This window comes from Pelecanus crispus, chromosome Z (genome assembly GCF_030463565.1).
Source record: "Pelecanus crispus isolate bPelCri1 chromosome Z, bPelCri1.pri, whole genome shotgun sequence".
Taxonomy (NCBI): Eukaryota; Metazoa; Chordata; class Aves; order Pelecaniformes; family Pelecanidae; genus Pelecanus; species Pelecanus crispus.
Window position 1 is genome coordinate 38,185,888 of NC_134676.1, and position 15,634 is coordinate 38,201,521.

Here is a 15,634-nt window from a genome sequence, read left to right on the forward strand (position 1 = left end):
ACTTTATAATGCAGTACATACTTCTGTAACTTATTTACTGCATTATTGCAAGATTGGCTCCATTTGCATGTTGTAGCTGGCTGTTATGAAAAGGTTGGAATAAGTATCTTTAAAATTAAAAAGCATACTTGCTTTATATAAATTGATAAGAAGAGTTCAGCATAAACCTTATAAGTTAAAAATGTGTTTTGCATAGAAGAGCACAAGATAGAATGAGGGAAATCTCTAAACACTGCTGCAATACTGAATCTTTCATGGCAGTACACAGCTCTGTATTATTGGTGCTCTTACTTTACATTTGTTAGAAAATATGTAAATATGTTTTCATTGAAAGCATTGTAAATATGTTGCAGTTTTTCAAATTCTGAAAACTAGTATGGAAAAATAACATCTAGCAGAAATGGTCTCTGTATTAAAGTGCCAATGTAAAACACTGTTTTACTCGAAGAATCAGTGTGAAAATGAAGTTTTAGTAATATTGGTTCAGTCTGTAAGTGTCAAGATTAATTTTACTATTACAGATACGGATTTACGTACCCATGTGATTTTTATCAACCAGTTTTGCCTTTCATTAAAGTAGAAGAAAAGTTTTTATTCTTTCAGCTTCAAATTAATGAAATGCAGAGAAATTAATGAAATGGGGAACTTTTCATATTTAGTTGGTGTTTTTGATACTTGATTGACACTTGGAATCGTGGAAGGTAATGAGGATTCGGAATTTTTGTCCTGACACTTCGGGTTTTTTTTAATCTTTTAGGCACGACCAGAAGCTGACTCACTGGAGGAGGCAGACATGAATGAAGATGAAGAAGAGGAGAAAGAGGTGGATCTTTTTGTTCCGGGTTCTTCATATATCAAGCTGTTGTCTCTAACGCCAGCTTCTGTTTTAGGAGGTATAATATATTCAGTATTTGAGGTTACTTTGCAGATTTACAATCACGTGTATAGGCACATGGCTTTCTTATAACAGAGTGTTGTGTTGAAGTGCAGCCTTTTTTTTTTTTTTTTCTTCCCCTCCTGGAAAATTATCTTACCAAATTACAGGAAAAATTGTGAAGTAAAAGTTCAGTGGAAAACAAAACTCCCAACCTGTTGTTAGGAAGACAGAGGTCCTGATGGTGGAAAAATACTTGTAACATAACTTAAAAATCCTTATCTATCCCATAGGAAAAGACAGTTGCTTATTATTTACTTCAAGTGCCCATCATTTCCTCACAGTGCAACTTCAATAGGGAGGACTGAGCAGACGTTTTTAAAGGCAGTTCTGTATTTTAGCCCAGCACGGACTGAAGAAAAAAAAATAAAGCATACCCAAACCCATAGTGTTTTATAAACAGAGTATTAATAGTATTAAAACAATGCTGTATGCAAAATCTACTTAATAAAGATACTAGTTCTATGCATGATGCTGAGTTTGTTATGCATATTGATACTGAAGTATGCTTCAACAGATGGTCTGTGGTTGATGTGCTTGTTTTGACACCTATGCAGCTGAATCACCTTTAGTATTTGGGATTTTTAATGTTGACTTGATTACTCTCCTTAATGCTCCCTTTCACTTCCAGTTACAAGATTGTGATGTTATTGCCTGGACACAGGCATTGTTATTTCACTGTTTGTAGAATGCCTGAATTCTTGATGTGTGGCTGCAACCTGTAAACATCACTATGAGATAGTAGTAGTATTTTGTGGTGTTTTCACCCAGTGGGGATTCCTAGAAATGTCCATTCATTAAATGCTCCATGGATTGGAGTCTGGAGTATGTGCAGCCTCACCTAGAGAGTCCATATGTGCTAACTACTAAGTTCTGGAAGCTTTGTGGGGAAGACTGACGTAACCTACTTCAACAAAGAGTGTGATGTATCTGGGCAGAAAACTCAAGCTGTGTGATGGCTGTTGAGATTGGCAACTTGCCAGGGAGATGGGAAAGCAAAATGGACTTTAGAGAGTGAATTTAGACTGAACAAAAAGATGTAGCTACCACAGACTGGTATAAAAGCATATATGCAAATAGCTTTTCCAACCCAAACATTCACCGAATAGATTCTCCCTCAGAGAGGTCATCATCTTCTGACATTGTTAACACAGAATACAGAACTGTTGAGCAAAAGCTTTAGTGACCAGCAGGGGTGGTTGTTGTGAGTTAATTGTTCCACTGAAAGGGTATGAAACTGGCTTCATGAGGCAATGCCCAAGGTAGGCCAAGAGCCATGAAGTCTCTGTTCTATCGGAGCTGAATCTGTGCCATCTCATCTGCTGGAATCCCTGCCATTACACATTTTTGAGATTAACTCGCTGTTTCCTTACTGCTTAGCAAGAGAAGGACCAAGATGCTTTTTAAGAAGACAGAAGTCTCTGTTTCTCAGTTTCCCCCAAAGTCCTTGTTAGTGCACACCTCATTAACTGTGAAACTTCTTAAGGAAGTTTAGCTTGCTGCTTGTGAGATCTCCCTTCTTGCTTTTCCTTGCTGATTCCTTAAACTCTGAATTGCTGCTTCTTCCTTCCCTCTTCTTCAATCCTTGCAGGAGGATGAAAATCTTTAGGTTTTTTTCAGCCTTCACATGCTTCTTTCTGAAGAGTTGAACACAATGCTATAGCAGCTGCAGTTAAAAAGTTCCAACTAGAAGGTGGGCTTGGTGCTGACATTAATATTGAATTGTGGCATTTTTTTCCAAGTGCCTTCTCCAGTTCTGTGGGAGGAAAATGTCTAAGCTTGCAAACAAATCTATAGGGCTTATTTCTGCAACAGAGCTGAGGAGAAATTAGGAAACAAAGTAAAAGTAGGCTTTCTGTGGCAGTTGGTTAGAACAGGCTGCAGTTCCAATTTACCATAGCTGTCTGCTTCTGTGAAGCATTGGGAAAGTGAAGTTTTAGGTAGTGTTTTCCCTCAAACTTCTTTAAAACTCATTTGTCAGTTTCCATATTGTATCAAAGCATTAGAGTCCATAGGGTGTCAGAAGTGGTATGACAGCTTTATTTTTTATTTTAATAGTTTTTCATTCTGGATGTCTGAGACTTGTCTGAAACCTGGTAGTCAGAGAATTAAAAATAATGCCATATAACAATCTATAAACTTCAGGCAACAGCTATTTATTTATTATCGTTATTATTGAGAGGTATATCTCTGCAGGAAGGATGCTAAGAATTTTGTTCCTGGGATGTTACTTACCTCTTTTTTTTTTTTTTTTTTTTCCTTCAGACTGATTCCAAGCATTAAAAGACAATATTCTAGCATTTGCTGCACATCTAGGTGTTTCACTAAATTTATCCAGATTTTCTGGTTTGAGTTATATCTGGCATATCCTTGGCTTGCATCTCTTGCCTGAAGAATTGCTTTTGAATGGCTTTTAAGTATGAAGTCCTTTGGTATAACTAGCAAGTGCAGTAAGATGACAGTAGTGGTATTACCTGTGCTAGGGTGTCTCTGTCAATGTGGATGGTTACCAGCAGAGAAAGACCTGTCCTCTTTCAGAGAATTTCTTTTCTATTGCTGTAGCCACCCTAAACAAAAAAGCTCTTATGAAAGCCTAGAGCAGGTAGGTGGATAGTATTTTCATGTCAATAAATTTAGTTTTGTTGGAAAAGTATATAGTGTTGAGGATTGGGGACAAAGATTTATAGATTCTGTCTGAATCACTGTAATGAAAATTGCTAACTGCATTCTGAGGTTTTTTGTTTGAAGAATATTGGTGTTACAAGTGGAGGAAAAAAAAAAAAGTCCTCAGATGTAGGTGCTCTTCCTGCCATGCTGCAAAAACCTGTCAGATTTAGACTGCTACTCCACTGTGATGTTGAACTGGGAAAGAGCATTGCTGAAAATCACAGGAACTTGCTGAAAATAGGAAATGTGAGGAAGTTTCAGTATACAACTATTTTATTCCATGCTACCATAGGTATTTCTTGGACCCAGAAAGGCCGAGTGAGTGCTCTTTTGTCTCCTTTGTCCTCTAGTTCCTAGTCCGAGCAGAACTGCATGTGATTTGGGAGCTTGTGTGCCAATGTTTCAGGCCTAGTGTGGAACAGTTGCTATAAAGCCCCTTAAAACTCAGTTGTATAATGAAAGCACTACCAGACTTTTAAACATACCAGGTTTGCAAGGTGCTGGTACAGTGTTGGCTCTCAGTTGTGATGTGGTAGCAGACACCATGTAGTCATATATATGTACATACATGGTACATACAGAAACACGACCCTTTTTTCTAACACGTGCCTGCAGTTAGCTGCTTCAGATTGACTTCATAAATGAATAATAACTAATAATAATATTAATACTGTATAATTTAAATGTGGTTAGACTATAAAGTGCTTAGCTTGAGAGCACAGAACTTAATAAACAATTTGTACTGCTGTGGTAACAGAAATCAAGGTAATACTTCCCTCCCTCTCTATCACCTGCTTGCATATACACACTCTACCCTCTCTGCATTGTGCTTCTTTTAAATCTATTTAAGAACAACCTGGTTTTAGAGACAGTATTTTTCACCATGTTGGTAAACATCAATTTTATTTCTCATTGTCCTTCTGTCAGCCTGTGCCAGTGTTATTTGGTGTAGCTGTCAAAGAATGCAGTCAACAACTCATGGAATAGTTAAGGCTATTTTTCTTCCCAGCCTTAGTGTCTGACATGACTTTCTCAGAGCCTCTTGAAGTTGCAGTGGCAGCAAGTATGGTGTCAGAGAGACTTGCTAAGAGTTCTCAATTCTTTGACCTTGAGCTTTCATCTGAATGTGTCATTATTAGTATATCTAAGTATATCTTCGCTGAAGCACGGATGTAATTTTGGGTTTTCCAGGGTTTGTTTGGTCTCTGTATCAGGCTCTGACAGTGCTGTTCCTCTGTCCTCATTTTCTTGCACTTCATCCAGCATTTGAAGAGTTTGCAGCATCACTTGTGAAACAGGAGATGACCAACATGCCACGTGGTGTGTATCACTCTGCCTTGAGAGGAGGGACCACACGCTCAGACCAGGGGAAGACCATGGCAGGTGTTCCAAACTTCTTGTTGAAAATGTATGAGAGGAACAAACAACCAGGCATGACACCAGGCCTTGCAGGTAAGCTGTCACTTTCTTGAAGCTAGACAACTGTACATGCTTTGACCCAAACATTTCTGTGAATCTGAGAGTGAATCAGTTTAAGACGCAATGATGTTTTACGCCACTTGCGTATGCTTACATGTGCTTTTCAGTTGTTGGCTTTATTAAGTTAAGTTTTACTTTGCTTTGGGTTCTCCACTGACTTACGCAAGACTTCTGATCTGTCAACATGAGTATTGGTGTTGACCTTTCTTTTCCCTTTCCCTCCCTCTTTAAGCTGGCATGTTGTTGTGTTACGACCTTCCAGTCCATATAGGCAAAGATGGCAAGCCTATTAATCGATTTCTGGCCAGCAGGGGCCGCAATTTCCAGCAAATGTTGGTGGCCCTCATTCATGAGGTAAGTTGCTGGCTTTTCTTCACTTTTCAGAAGTATTATGCTTCTTTCCCTGCCTTACTATCTCATTTGTTTATGCTAGTTAGGAATTAGTATCAGCTAGCAATGGCATGTATGATTGTATCATAATTACCTAAAGTCGCAGTGAGGGACAATTAACTTGCATTGAATAAGTAAATACTTTTTTTTAAAGTGTTCACTGCTGAAGTGTCTTTTCTGAAAATCAGTAGAACAAACAGAAGCTGACCTTTGCCTTTGTCTGCCTTGCAGACTACTATACCTGCCTTACACCTGTCGTGTAACCAGTTGTAGGTGAATGATGTCTGAACTATGATGGGACTCTGGGGAAGTAACATCTACCCCTTGCTAAGACTTGCTGTTTTCTTCTGTATCTTAAATGTTTCAGCTCCCTGACTTATTAGGCTTACGCTAGTGAAACTGTGCAGTTACTTTTGGTATGGTTTTGGAAGAAGGGCATGAAATAAGCCCCCACTTAATCATTACAGAAAAGGTAATATTACAAGTTACTTTCTTACAAGGGCTTGTAACAAAATCTTTCAGAGGTTAGAATTACTGTACTTCCATGGTTGATATGAAAGTTGATCTTTGAAAATTTTGGAGAGCAGTAAAACAAAATAAGTAGTTAAACTGGATCTAGGGAAATAAGTGTTCCTTTCCCAATTTATGCCAATGAGAGCAGTTACTAAGACAAGTGGAAGTGTATTAATCTCTTCAAAAGTTCATAAAATAATTGTGTTAATACGATCATTTTGTGTTGCTGCAAAGGTTAATTAGACGCATGTGAGGTCACAGTTTCTGCTCACAAGACATAAATTAAGAATGTATGAATTATACCAGTCTGATATGAGCAAGACACTATAGATGACAATTAAAAAAAACTTCTATAAAATTTAGATTGTGTCTTAGGCAGTATGTCCAGACATGAAAACAATATATGAATATCTGGACATTTTAAAGATACTTCCCCCACTCCCCACCCCACAGCAATACCAGTTCCTGTTATACTTTTGAAGGGTAGAAAAGCTTAAATGGTCTCATTACTCCTCCTTTCTCTGTCCCATGTACAGGCAGTTTGATGCTATTAAAGGTAATTTGAATGTATGCTGCTTTGTACAGAAGAGCTTTTTCTTTAAAGCACAGGATGGATCCTTTGTTGACAGCAAACCAGAACTGTGTAATAAAAGGAAGTGTTTTATCTAACACTTATGCTGTACTTGTTGCAAAAGTTGGAAGAGGTAGAATGAATGAGAGATGGGTTGCAGGTGGGAGTGTGTCTGGGTCCTGATTTTGATTTGTGACTGACACCCAACAGACATGGAGCCTGCCTACTGCAAAATTCTTTTATGATGCTAACAAAATCACACCAAACGCTGTCTGTTATGAAATAAGTATAACACAGGGTTTGAGTGGGAAGGTTGCATGCACAGGGTTTGGAGAGTTTTCTGTTTACAAACTGAAAGCCTGACACAGAACACAGGTGTCTGCAGTGGAAAATGCACAGGGGCTATGTTCTGATACTGTAATGCATCTGCCTGGCTCCCTCCTGGCTTTGCTCTCAGGTCCTGCTCCCTGCTTATTCACACTGCATTTGTACTGTTTCACTCCCTTGGTAGAAGGAACTAGTTCCCTCTCCAGCAAACCTGTCTGCAGCGTAGTTTGTCTGAAGTTTCCAGTCAAGCGATGTGAATGTGTACCATGCTGAAATTGGCTGCTTTTACCTAGTGCAGTCTTCTAGCTCTCTACCATCTCTCAAACAATTCCATGTGCTAGCATTCGTATAAATTTTTTACCTATCATGCAACATCTTATTTTGGTCCTTCTGAACAGAAAAGCCACAAAAAGTAATAAACATGTCTTGTGGCCACAGAGACACCACATGGATCCCAGTAGAAGTTAGGCCATGTGGTACAAGGACAAAAGCCAGTCTGCACCAGTTGGACTGGGGTATAGAAATCCCTCCCCGGTGCTGTGTTATGAAGGCACTATTAACAGGGTTATGAAATACTTCAAATGGCAAGTTATTCTCTCAAACTAGTAAAAATAAAAACCAAAAACCACCCTTAAACACAGTTCTCAAGATATCTAATAATGTATGCAAATTTAATGGATATTTTCCATGTTGACATCTTTACTGCTAAAGAAGGAAAGCAGAAACTGGAGATAATACCCCTCATCATCACAGGAGTGTGCAAGTAAATTAATGAATGTTTTCTGACTACTGGGATGCTCCAGTGGAGAGCACCAGGGGAATTCCACAAGGATATTGCAAAATATGTCAGAGTAGCAGATCTAGAGTAACGAGTTATAAATGAAGCGTGGGCTTGCATAGCATCCAGAAAGAAAAGCTCTGCCTTCTATGTAGTTGCTTTATTCAGTGGGACCTGGGTTCAGTGCCAGAGGTTCTGGAGAAAAACATACTTAATAATATTATAGTAAAAGGCATGTATTGAAGTGTTATATAAGCCAAATTACAATGGGATGAAGATCAGTTCTAAACTACTGTGTTGTGAAGACTCACCTGTTGCCCTGCTAAAGCAACAAATACAGTCTGTGGTAAAAAAAATTAAATTAATTACTTGTGGTACTAGCAGTGATTATAACATCCAGCAGCACATCAAAAATTGACTTTTCTTGTGCTAGCAAGTCACCTTCATAGAAACACAAGCTTAAAATGGTTTGCTTGACAAAGTGAGGGTTTTTTTATTGAATGTGGTGAACTGGATGGAGTTAGTGAATACATACCAATGACTGGAGACAGAAATATTTCATTAAGTATCTCAGTATTTTACAAAGACAATTGATTCACGGTTTGGTAAAACTATACAGAAATCCAAGCATGTTTGAAATAGAAACCTAAACACAAAACACCTTCAGACAATCCTAACTGCACCCTCTTAGTGAAAATTCACAATAACTATAACATTTTGATCAAAATGTATCAGTATTTCTATTCTCAGCTTACACTGCTTTGAAAGACAAAGTTTTTTTCTTGCCTTTTTTTCCCTTGTATATAGAGACAGTTGGAGTTAGGGTTGTCAGGAGTAAGGTATTTGGGCCTTTGACTAGTAGAGAAGCAAGTCCCTGGGTTCATCCAACTGAATTTCATGCCTTAGTGTTTGTTTAGCCCTCAGTGTTCTTCTGGGGAGGAGAGTTTAACAGTGCAAACAGGGAGCTTAAGCTATAAAGCTATCAAATAGCAGTATTGGTCTACAAAAATTGAGTTAGTAGGACCTAGACTCATCTTTTCCCTGCAGTGGCTATAGGAATTAATGTGTTTTTGCAAAGTCATTGCTTCAGAGTTCAACACAGCATGTTAAGCAGTTTTTTTAGGGGGTTAAATTACCAGAATGATACTTGACACCTTTTTATTTTGGAGGGTTTTCTTAACTCTTGTAGTGAATTTTTAAGTAAAGAAAGAAGTGTTTCCTTAAAAAGAAGACTTCAAGTTGCCTTTGAAGCATTGCAGTCAGCATAAAGCTCTGAGAAAACTGAGGTGGATGTAAACACCAAGAAATTATAATTAATTGGGAGATGGCAAGCATCTATTTATTTTATTTCTAAAAATTCTCAGCAGTTGGCATTTCCTTAGGGATTAGCAGTCATCGATGTAATTGCCATACTGGGATAGTAATGTTTTTATCTCCAGTGATTCGGTCTATACTCACATTTGTAAAATACGAACCTACAGGTTGCATATCTGTCTGTATCTGTGTATGCTTAGGTGCCATTATTACACTTAGTTTTTTGAAAACTGGGGCGTGGGGAGGGACTTGAGGCAACCAGTTTCATTTTTGTGAGATTCTTTATGTGTAAAAGTGTGATGCCTGAGGTTCAGCTACCAAACCTTGAGGTTTGTATGCAGAGGAAAGAATTTCTTCCTATATGTTTAAAAGTGTATAAAGCATACAAATAGCAAATACATGGTTTAGCTGCCATTCAAATCTAACAGTAACAACAACAGTGAAAAGGTAATTTACTGTTAAACCTTAATGGGCGAGACTTATTCTGTCTCCTAGGTGCTATTCTAGCTGAGGAATTGCATGCAGTTGTAATACCTGTCAGCAGGATCAGATTAAGATGCAGAAGGGTTTTTTGATGTAATTTGTACTGGTATCTCATGGGATGCAGAACACATGTTCAATAAACAGTGGTGCATTTGAAATGCTGTGTTGCTCTTTACTGGTCACTGGTGGCTTGAAAGAGGAAGACCATCTTTCCCCCAGACATGGGGTTGTGCTGTTCAATTATTAAACAGAGCTTGTTAACCTCTCTTTGAGAGGACGTGTAGGTTACTGTAGTCACAGTGGTTAAAAGTCACATAGACCATGGTTTTTCTTTGTTTTCTCTATGGCTGCCTGGATCGTACTGTACAGGAAGTCCCTGATGTTTATCACAGTCACCTGGGCTAGACTAGCTAATAATTACCTGTGACTGTTTCAGTTTTTGGAGTAGTTCTTCCTAGGGAGTTTATAGGAATAATCTCTTACCAGCTTCACTTATTGCTGTTGTGAAAATGAATGAGGATGAATAGTCATATATGTTCACATCATGTACTATATGTTTTGATGGTTCTGTGATGTATGTTTTGGGTTAAAGTTACTAGGCTTTCAGCTAGCTACCCGTCTTTTCATGGTAGACACTCTGTATACTCAGGGAAGAAGCATTCCCTGCTTCTATTTTAAGTGCATTCTTTAAATGTGCTGTGATGACATGCATCTTTGAGCACTAGTGGAAAGCTCCTTCCATACATTCCTTTCCTGGTTTGATTTTGATATAATCAAGAGATTCACGGGCTTATTCAAACCTTGTACATGAAGTACTTTAAGATGATAATTGGATTTTCTGGAACAGAATTTGCTGTAATGTATTCTTCTGTGCTAGGTATTTCAATGGATTTAGTTCAGATTATGAACTACTTTGTGCTAGTTTCCATTACTGAATTTACTGAATGTGTCTCCTCCAGTGATGAAACAGTATTCAGGAAGCCAGTTTGTTGACAGATTTCTGCTTTTCTCTTCCTCAGCCTAGTGTGCCTTGAAGACAGACAATTTTTTTTCCTCAAGAAGGAATGTTGGGCGAGGATTTGGAAGTGTATGCATGCAAGTATGTTAAGAAGAGCCTCTAAGCAAAATTTGAGATGAAAAGAGATGCTGCTACTTCACTATTTCATTGATATGGGTATATAATGCTAGCCTTATTTATGAAATCACTGAGGCTGCAGTTTAGATGTCCCATACGTGAGAAGGGTATTTAAATACATGCCTAAACATTTCACTGACATAGTGTATTGTCTAAAACACATTTGCACAGGAACACATTTGTTAGAGATGAGCTGAATTTAGGGACTAAGTGAGTTGGCAGGGCTGTCGAGGTGGAAACCTGTTGTACTTAGTAAAAGAACTTACTGGGATTCCCAGTCTCCCTGCTCTACAGTGGATTTTAAGACGGGCCGTAAATATCAATGATGTCACAATTTCTAGGTTCTTTTAAACAATATTATCTCAATTAGATATCCAGGGAAGTAATAGAAACATACTTAATTTCACTGTACCCTGAATTTGTTTTTGTGTGCCCTCTGGTGGCTATGTATCAGTGCAAAACAAGTGAGCGATATACAAACATCTGTGGCAGCACAAAGGCACCAGTGCTGAAAGGAAGCTCATCCAGATCTTGCCATGGTGTTTGATTTTTATTGGGAGTGCACTGGAGAAGGGAAATGAACTTCTGATTTCATTTGAGATTACTTTCCAGTCTTGCAGAAGTGTGCAAATCTTGTGCCATGTGTATTCAGAAGTGTTGAAGTACAGGACTGATATCTCCTGTGTTTTGCTGGCATTCCCTGTCTTGGATTTTGGTCAACACACTCTGTGCTTGTGTGTCTTTTCAGGGAGACATGTCCTTCTTAATCAACAGGCTCAGATGCTACTCTACCCTTAATTGGTTTAATGGTAGACTTGGTAATGTTAGGTTAATGGTTGGACTGGATGATCTTAAAGGTCTTTTCCAACCTAAACGATTCTATGATTCTATGATTACTAGCTCCTACCTTATGCTCTTTCTTATTGCCTCAGTTGTCAGGCTGCAGATCTTCCCTGAAAATTACTTGGCAGTCTGGTCTGGCTATGCTGCCTCCTAAGAACATCCTAGGACCAGTGTGGCAGTGTTTCACAACCGCTCATCATTGTTTCAGAAGTCCCTTGAGCCTCTTCCCTGTGCCTCTCACCTGCCCCATATGTTCTTACACGTAAATGGCGCACTAGAAAGAATCAGAACTTCACTTACTGTCAGCTTTGTCTATGTTTGCTAGTATTAGTTAATCAATGCTTAATGTAGTTGTTGTTATCATTGCATATCCAGTGATGGTGGAGAAGTAAAGACTGCTGGTTTCCTGTACTGAAATAGCAGCTATCAGCACTGCTTATGTGATAATCTTCAGTGCTATGTCCCATCATTTTCAGTTGTAGATGAATTTTACTTGAGTGTTCTTTGTTATGTGAAGATGTTCTATTCCCTCTTGTCATCTTCTCATTCCACATATCTGCAAAATGTTTACTGCCATGAAGAAAGTTAATTAATCAAAAGCTGCTCAGCGGTGCTTCTGGTCATCAAGCACATACGCAAATTTTAGAAAAGATGTGCAAGGTGCTAATAATACAGTCCTGATTAGATCATGTTGTCTAGTTGCTTTAAATGCAACAATACACTTAAGGCTTTGTATTTCCTGCATGAGCACCTGAAATGTTTTGAAGGCCTGCTTTTGCTCTGGTGCACAAGTGTGGATTACATGGCAAACTTCATAGGTTACCAAGAGACCAGACAAATCTAAATGCACAAGTCTAAAATAGTTTCAGAGTAGAGGCAAAGGGGAAGACTGCAGTTGCTGGAGATGCCTTGGGAACCTAAGGCAAACAATTCTGACTGGAGCCTTGACTGCTCATCAAGTTGTTAGAGGAGCTGATGAGCAGAGATGAGAGGGGTGTGTGAACAAAATTTTGGCTGAACAGGAAGGACTAGTGTTAACTGAATCATTTAAAGATGAGATTTCTTTTTTTCTGCAAGGTGTATTTGTATTGGCTGTGGGGTGGAGTAGGTAGTCTCTCTTGATTGGTTGACTTTTAGATTGTATTTATTTGTATAGATGTATTGTACTTACTCAAAACTGTTTTAAGTTCACCACTGACAGCAGACATGAAGCTTTAGCATGGTCCTTTGTTTTCTGTTACAAAATCCATGTAGAGAAAGAATACTGACTGCTTTATGTAGATTATGAGGAGCATAAAACAGACGAGATGAAGCAGGAAGGCTTAGGAAGGTAATTAACAGACAAGGGAAGTTCAGTTGTTTATTTTGGTTAACCACTCTGTATGGAGGCGGACAGTGGAGCACATGATGGAGAAGGAGGGTTTTGTATACCTTGAGGCATGGAGTGTTTTACATTTTAACAGTGATTAGTCTCTGTAATAAAATAAAATAGAAGGAATAAAAAGGAAGAATAATAACCTTCTGGGATTAAGCCTGGCAAGATTAGTTACTCTAGGTGGGCATTGCACAAATTTTGATCACAGCTCACAGGGTTTTTCCATAACTCAGGGAGTCTGGCATGTTCTTTTAATTTAGAAATAGGAAGTGTAGGCCTTAAACAGCAGATGCTGAGATATATCCCATCTCACCTCAACCTGATATCTTTGCCTTTCCTTTATTAAAAACTGATTACCCTGGAAACTGCTGTGATTAAAGAACTTACTTTCAATGGAGCCCAAATGGCTGTGATTAATTTTTTTTTAATCTTTTTGGTAGAGGCAGACAGTAGAAATAATTGGACGGTAGCAAGAAACATCACTTCTGTATGCCCACTGTGGAATAGGATGAGATATAACAATGCACACCCATCGCTTTAATTACAGAGCTTATGTTGTTTGTGGGTCTGAAAACACAACAGTTTAAAAGGAGAGGACACCTGAACTCTTACCTAACTTTAACAAAAAGTTGCTGCAATTAAGACAGTCATGGAAAGAGGAAAATAGAGCCTCTTCTAATCAGTTGTGATACACATTTTTTTTGGTGGATTAATATATTTTGATTTATAAATTGCATAACATGCAAATTGTGGGGAGAGAGGTACATATATCATGCAAGACTGACATTTGGAAAAACTTTCTTGGTGGACTTGAATTTGTGACCCATTCTGTTTAACTTACCACTGTAATTACTTTGTTAAGCTACCAAGGACTAGAAAATGGCTTGTTACTGACATCACTTGACTTCATTTTTTTTTTTTTCAACATGCTCTGAAAAAGCCTGTGAATCAGTTTGTGATGGTGCTTACTGAAGAGAACAACCTTGGGCTCCTGAGGAAAGTCTGTGCACATGCATCAGATTGCATAGTTGACTGTTTGAGTTATTCTTTTGTTGTGAAATTGAGGCTGTCATGCCTGTGTGAGATTTGGAGGCAGGCAGGGACAGCTGTTTTATATTTCTTTAAACTATCTTTGAGGTGGTGTGGTGTTCCTCCTGTTAGTTCTGTGGTGCTTCCTAGAAAGAAACTTTGTGACTCCTTTCTCTTTTTTTAACAATTCCTTTCCTTAAAGGAAGTTTGAACTATGTACTTAAACCAGGTAATAGACAGTCCTACCAGAGGGGATGCGATAGTAGACCTGTTGGTCACCAACGCAACTGAGCTAGTCGGTGACATCAAGGTTGGAGGCAGTCTGGGCTGCAGTGGTCATACACTGGTGGAGTTCACAGTCCTGAGGGATAAGGGTCAGATGAAGAGTAAAGCCAGGACCCTGAATTTTAGGAAAGCCAACTTCAGCTTTTCAAGGATTTAGTCAGGAGGACCCCATAGAAACCTGCCCTCAGGGACAAGGGAGCAGAACAGAGCTGGCAGATCTTTAAGGACGCTTGCCGTAGAGTGCAAGAGCTCTCAATACCCGGGTGTAAGAAATCAGGAAAGGAAGGCAAGAGACTGGCATGGATGAGTTGAGACATGCTGGTCAAACTAAAGGGCAAGAAGAAAATGCACAGGCAGTGGAAGCAGGGACAGGTATCCTGGGAAGAGCACAGGAATGCTGCCCAGTTGTGTAGAGATGGGGTCAGGAAGGCCAAGGCGTGGCTGGAACTGAACTTGGCAAGGGATGCAAAGAATAATAAGAAGGGCTTCTACAGGTATGTCAGCCAGAAAAGGAAGGTCAAAGAAAGCGTACCCCACTTTGATGAGCAAGACTGGCAAACTGGTAACAACGGATGAGGAGAAGGATGAGGCTCTCAACAACTTCTTTGCCTCTGTTTTCACCGCCTCTCTTCCCACACCTCTTGAGTGGATGGACCATGAGCTGGGGACTGGGGGAGCAAAATCTCTCCCACTGTAGGGGAAGGTCAGGTTTGTGACCACCTGATGAACCTGAACATACGTACATCTGTGGGACCTGATGAGATGCACTCTAGAGTCCTGAGTGAATTGGCTGATGTAGATGCCAAGCCACTCTCCATGATATTTGAAAAGTCATGGCAGTCAGGTGAAGTCCCCAGTGACTGGAAAAAGGGAAACATTGCACCCATTTTTAAAAAGGGTAGAAAGGAGGACCCTGGGAGCTACCAACCTGTCAGTTTCACTTCTGTGCCTGAGAAGATCATGGAACAGATCCTCGTAGAAGTTATGCTAAGGCACATGGAGGACAGGGGGATGATTTGAGACAGCCAGCCATGGCTTCACCAAGGGCAAGTCCTGCCTGACCAACCTAGTGCTTTCAGTGACTGCATCAGTGGACAAGGGAAAAGCAACGGATGTCATCTATCTGGACTTCTGTAAAGCCTTTGACATGATCCCCCACAACATCCTTCTCTCTAAATTGGGGAGATACGGGTTTAATGGGTGGACTGTTCGGTGGATAAGGAATTGGTTGGATGGTTGCATCCAGAGGGTAGTGGTCAACATCTTGTTGTGGTTTAACCACAGTCAGCAACTAAGCACCACACAGCGCCTTGCTAACCCTCCCCCCTGCCTGGTGGGATAGGGGTGAGAGTCAGAAAGAAAAAAAAAGTAAAACCCATGGGTTGAGGTAAAAGCAGTTCAATAGGACAGCAGAGGAAGAGAAAATAATAATAATGATAAAAGAATATACAAAACAAGTGATGCACAATGCAATTGCTCACCACCCACTGACTGATGCCCAGCCAGTCCCT

At 39.4% G+C, this 15,634-nt stretch overlaps 1 protein-coding gene across 1 annotated transcript in view; it reads left to right on the forward strand.

The window, feature by feature from the left end:
- The window catches only part of FOCAD (focadhesin), a 128,534-nt gene that overhangs the window by 72,352 nt on the left and 40,548 nt on the right, over nt 1-15,634 (forward strand). The window contains exons 19-21 of the mRNA XM_075725886.1: nt 758-893; nt 4,865-5,053; nt 5,313-5,434. Coding sequence (XP_075582001.1) covers nt 758-893; nt 4,865-5,053; nt 5,313-5,434 — 447 coding nt within the window. The remainder of the gene's footprint in view (nt 1-757; nt 894-4,864; nt 5,054-5,312; nt 5,435-15,634) is intronic.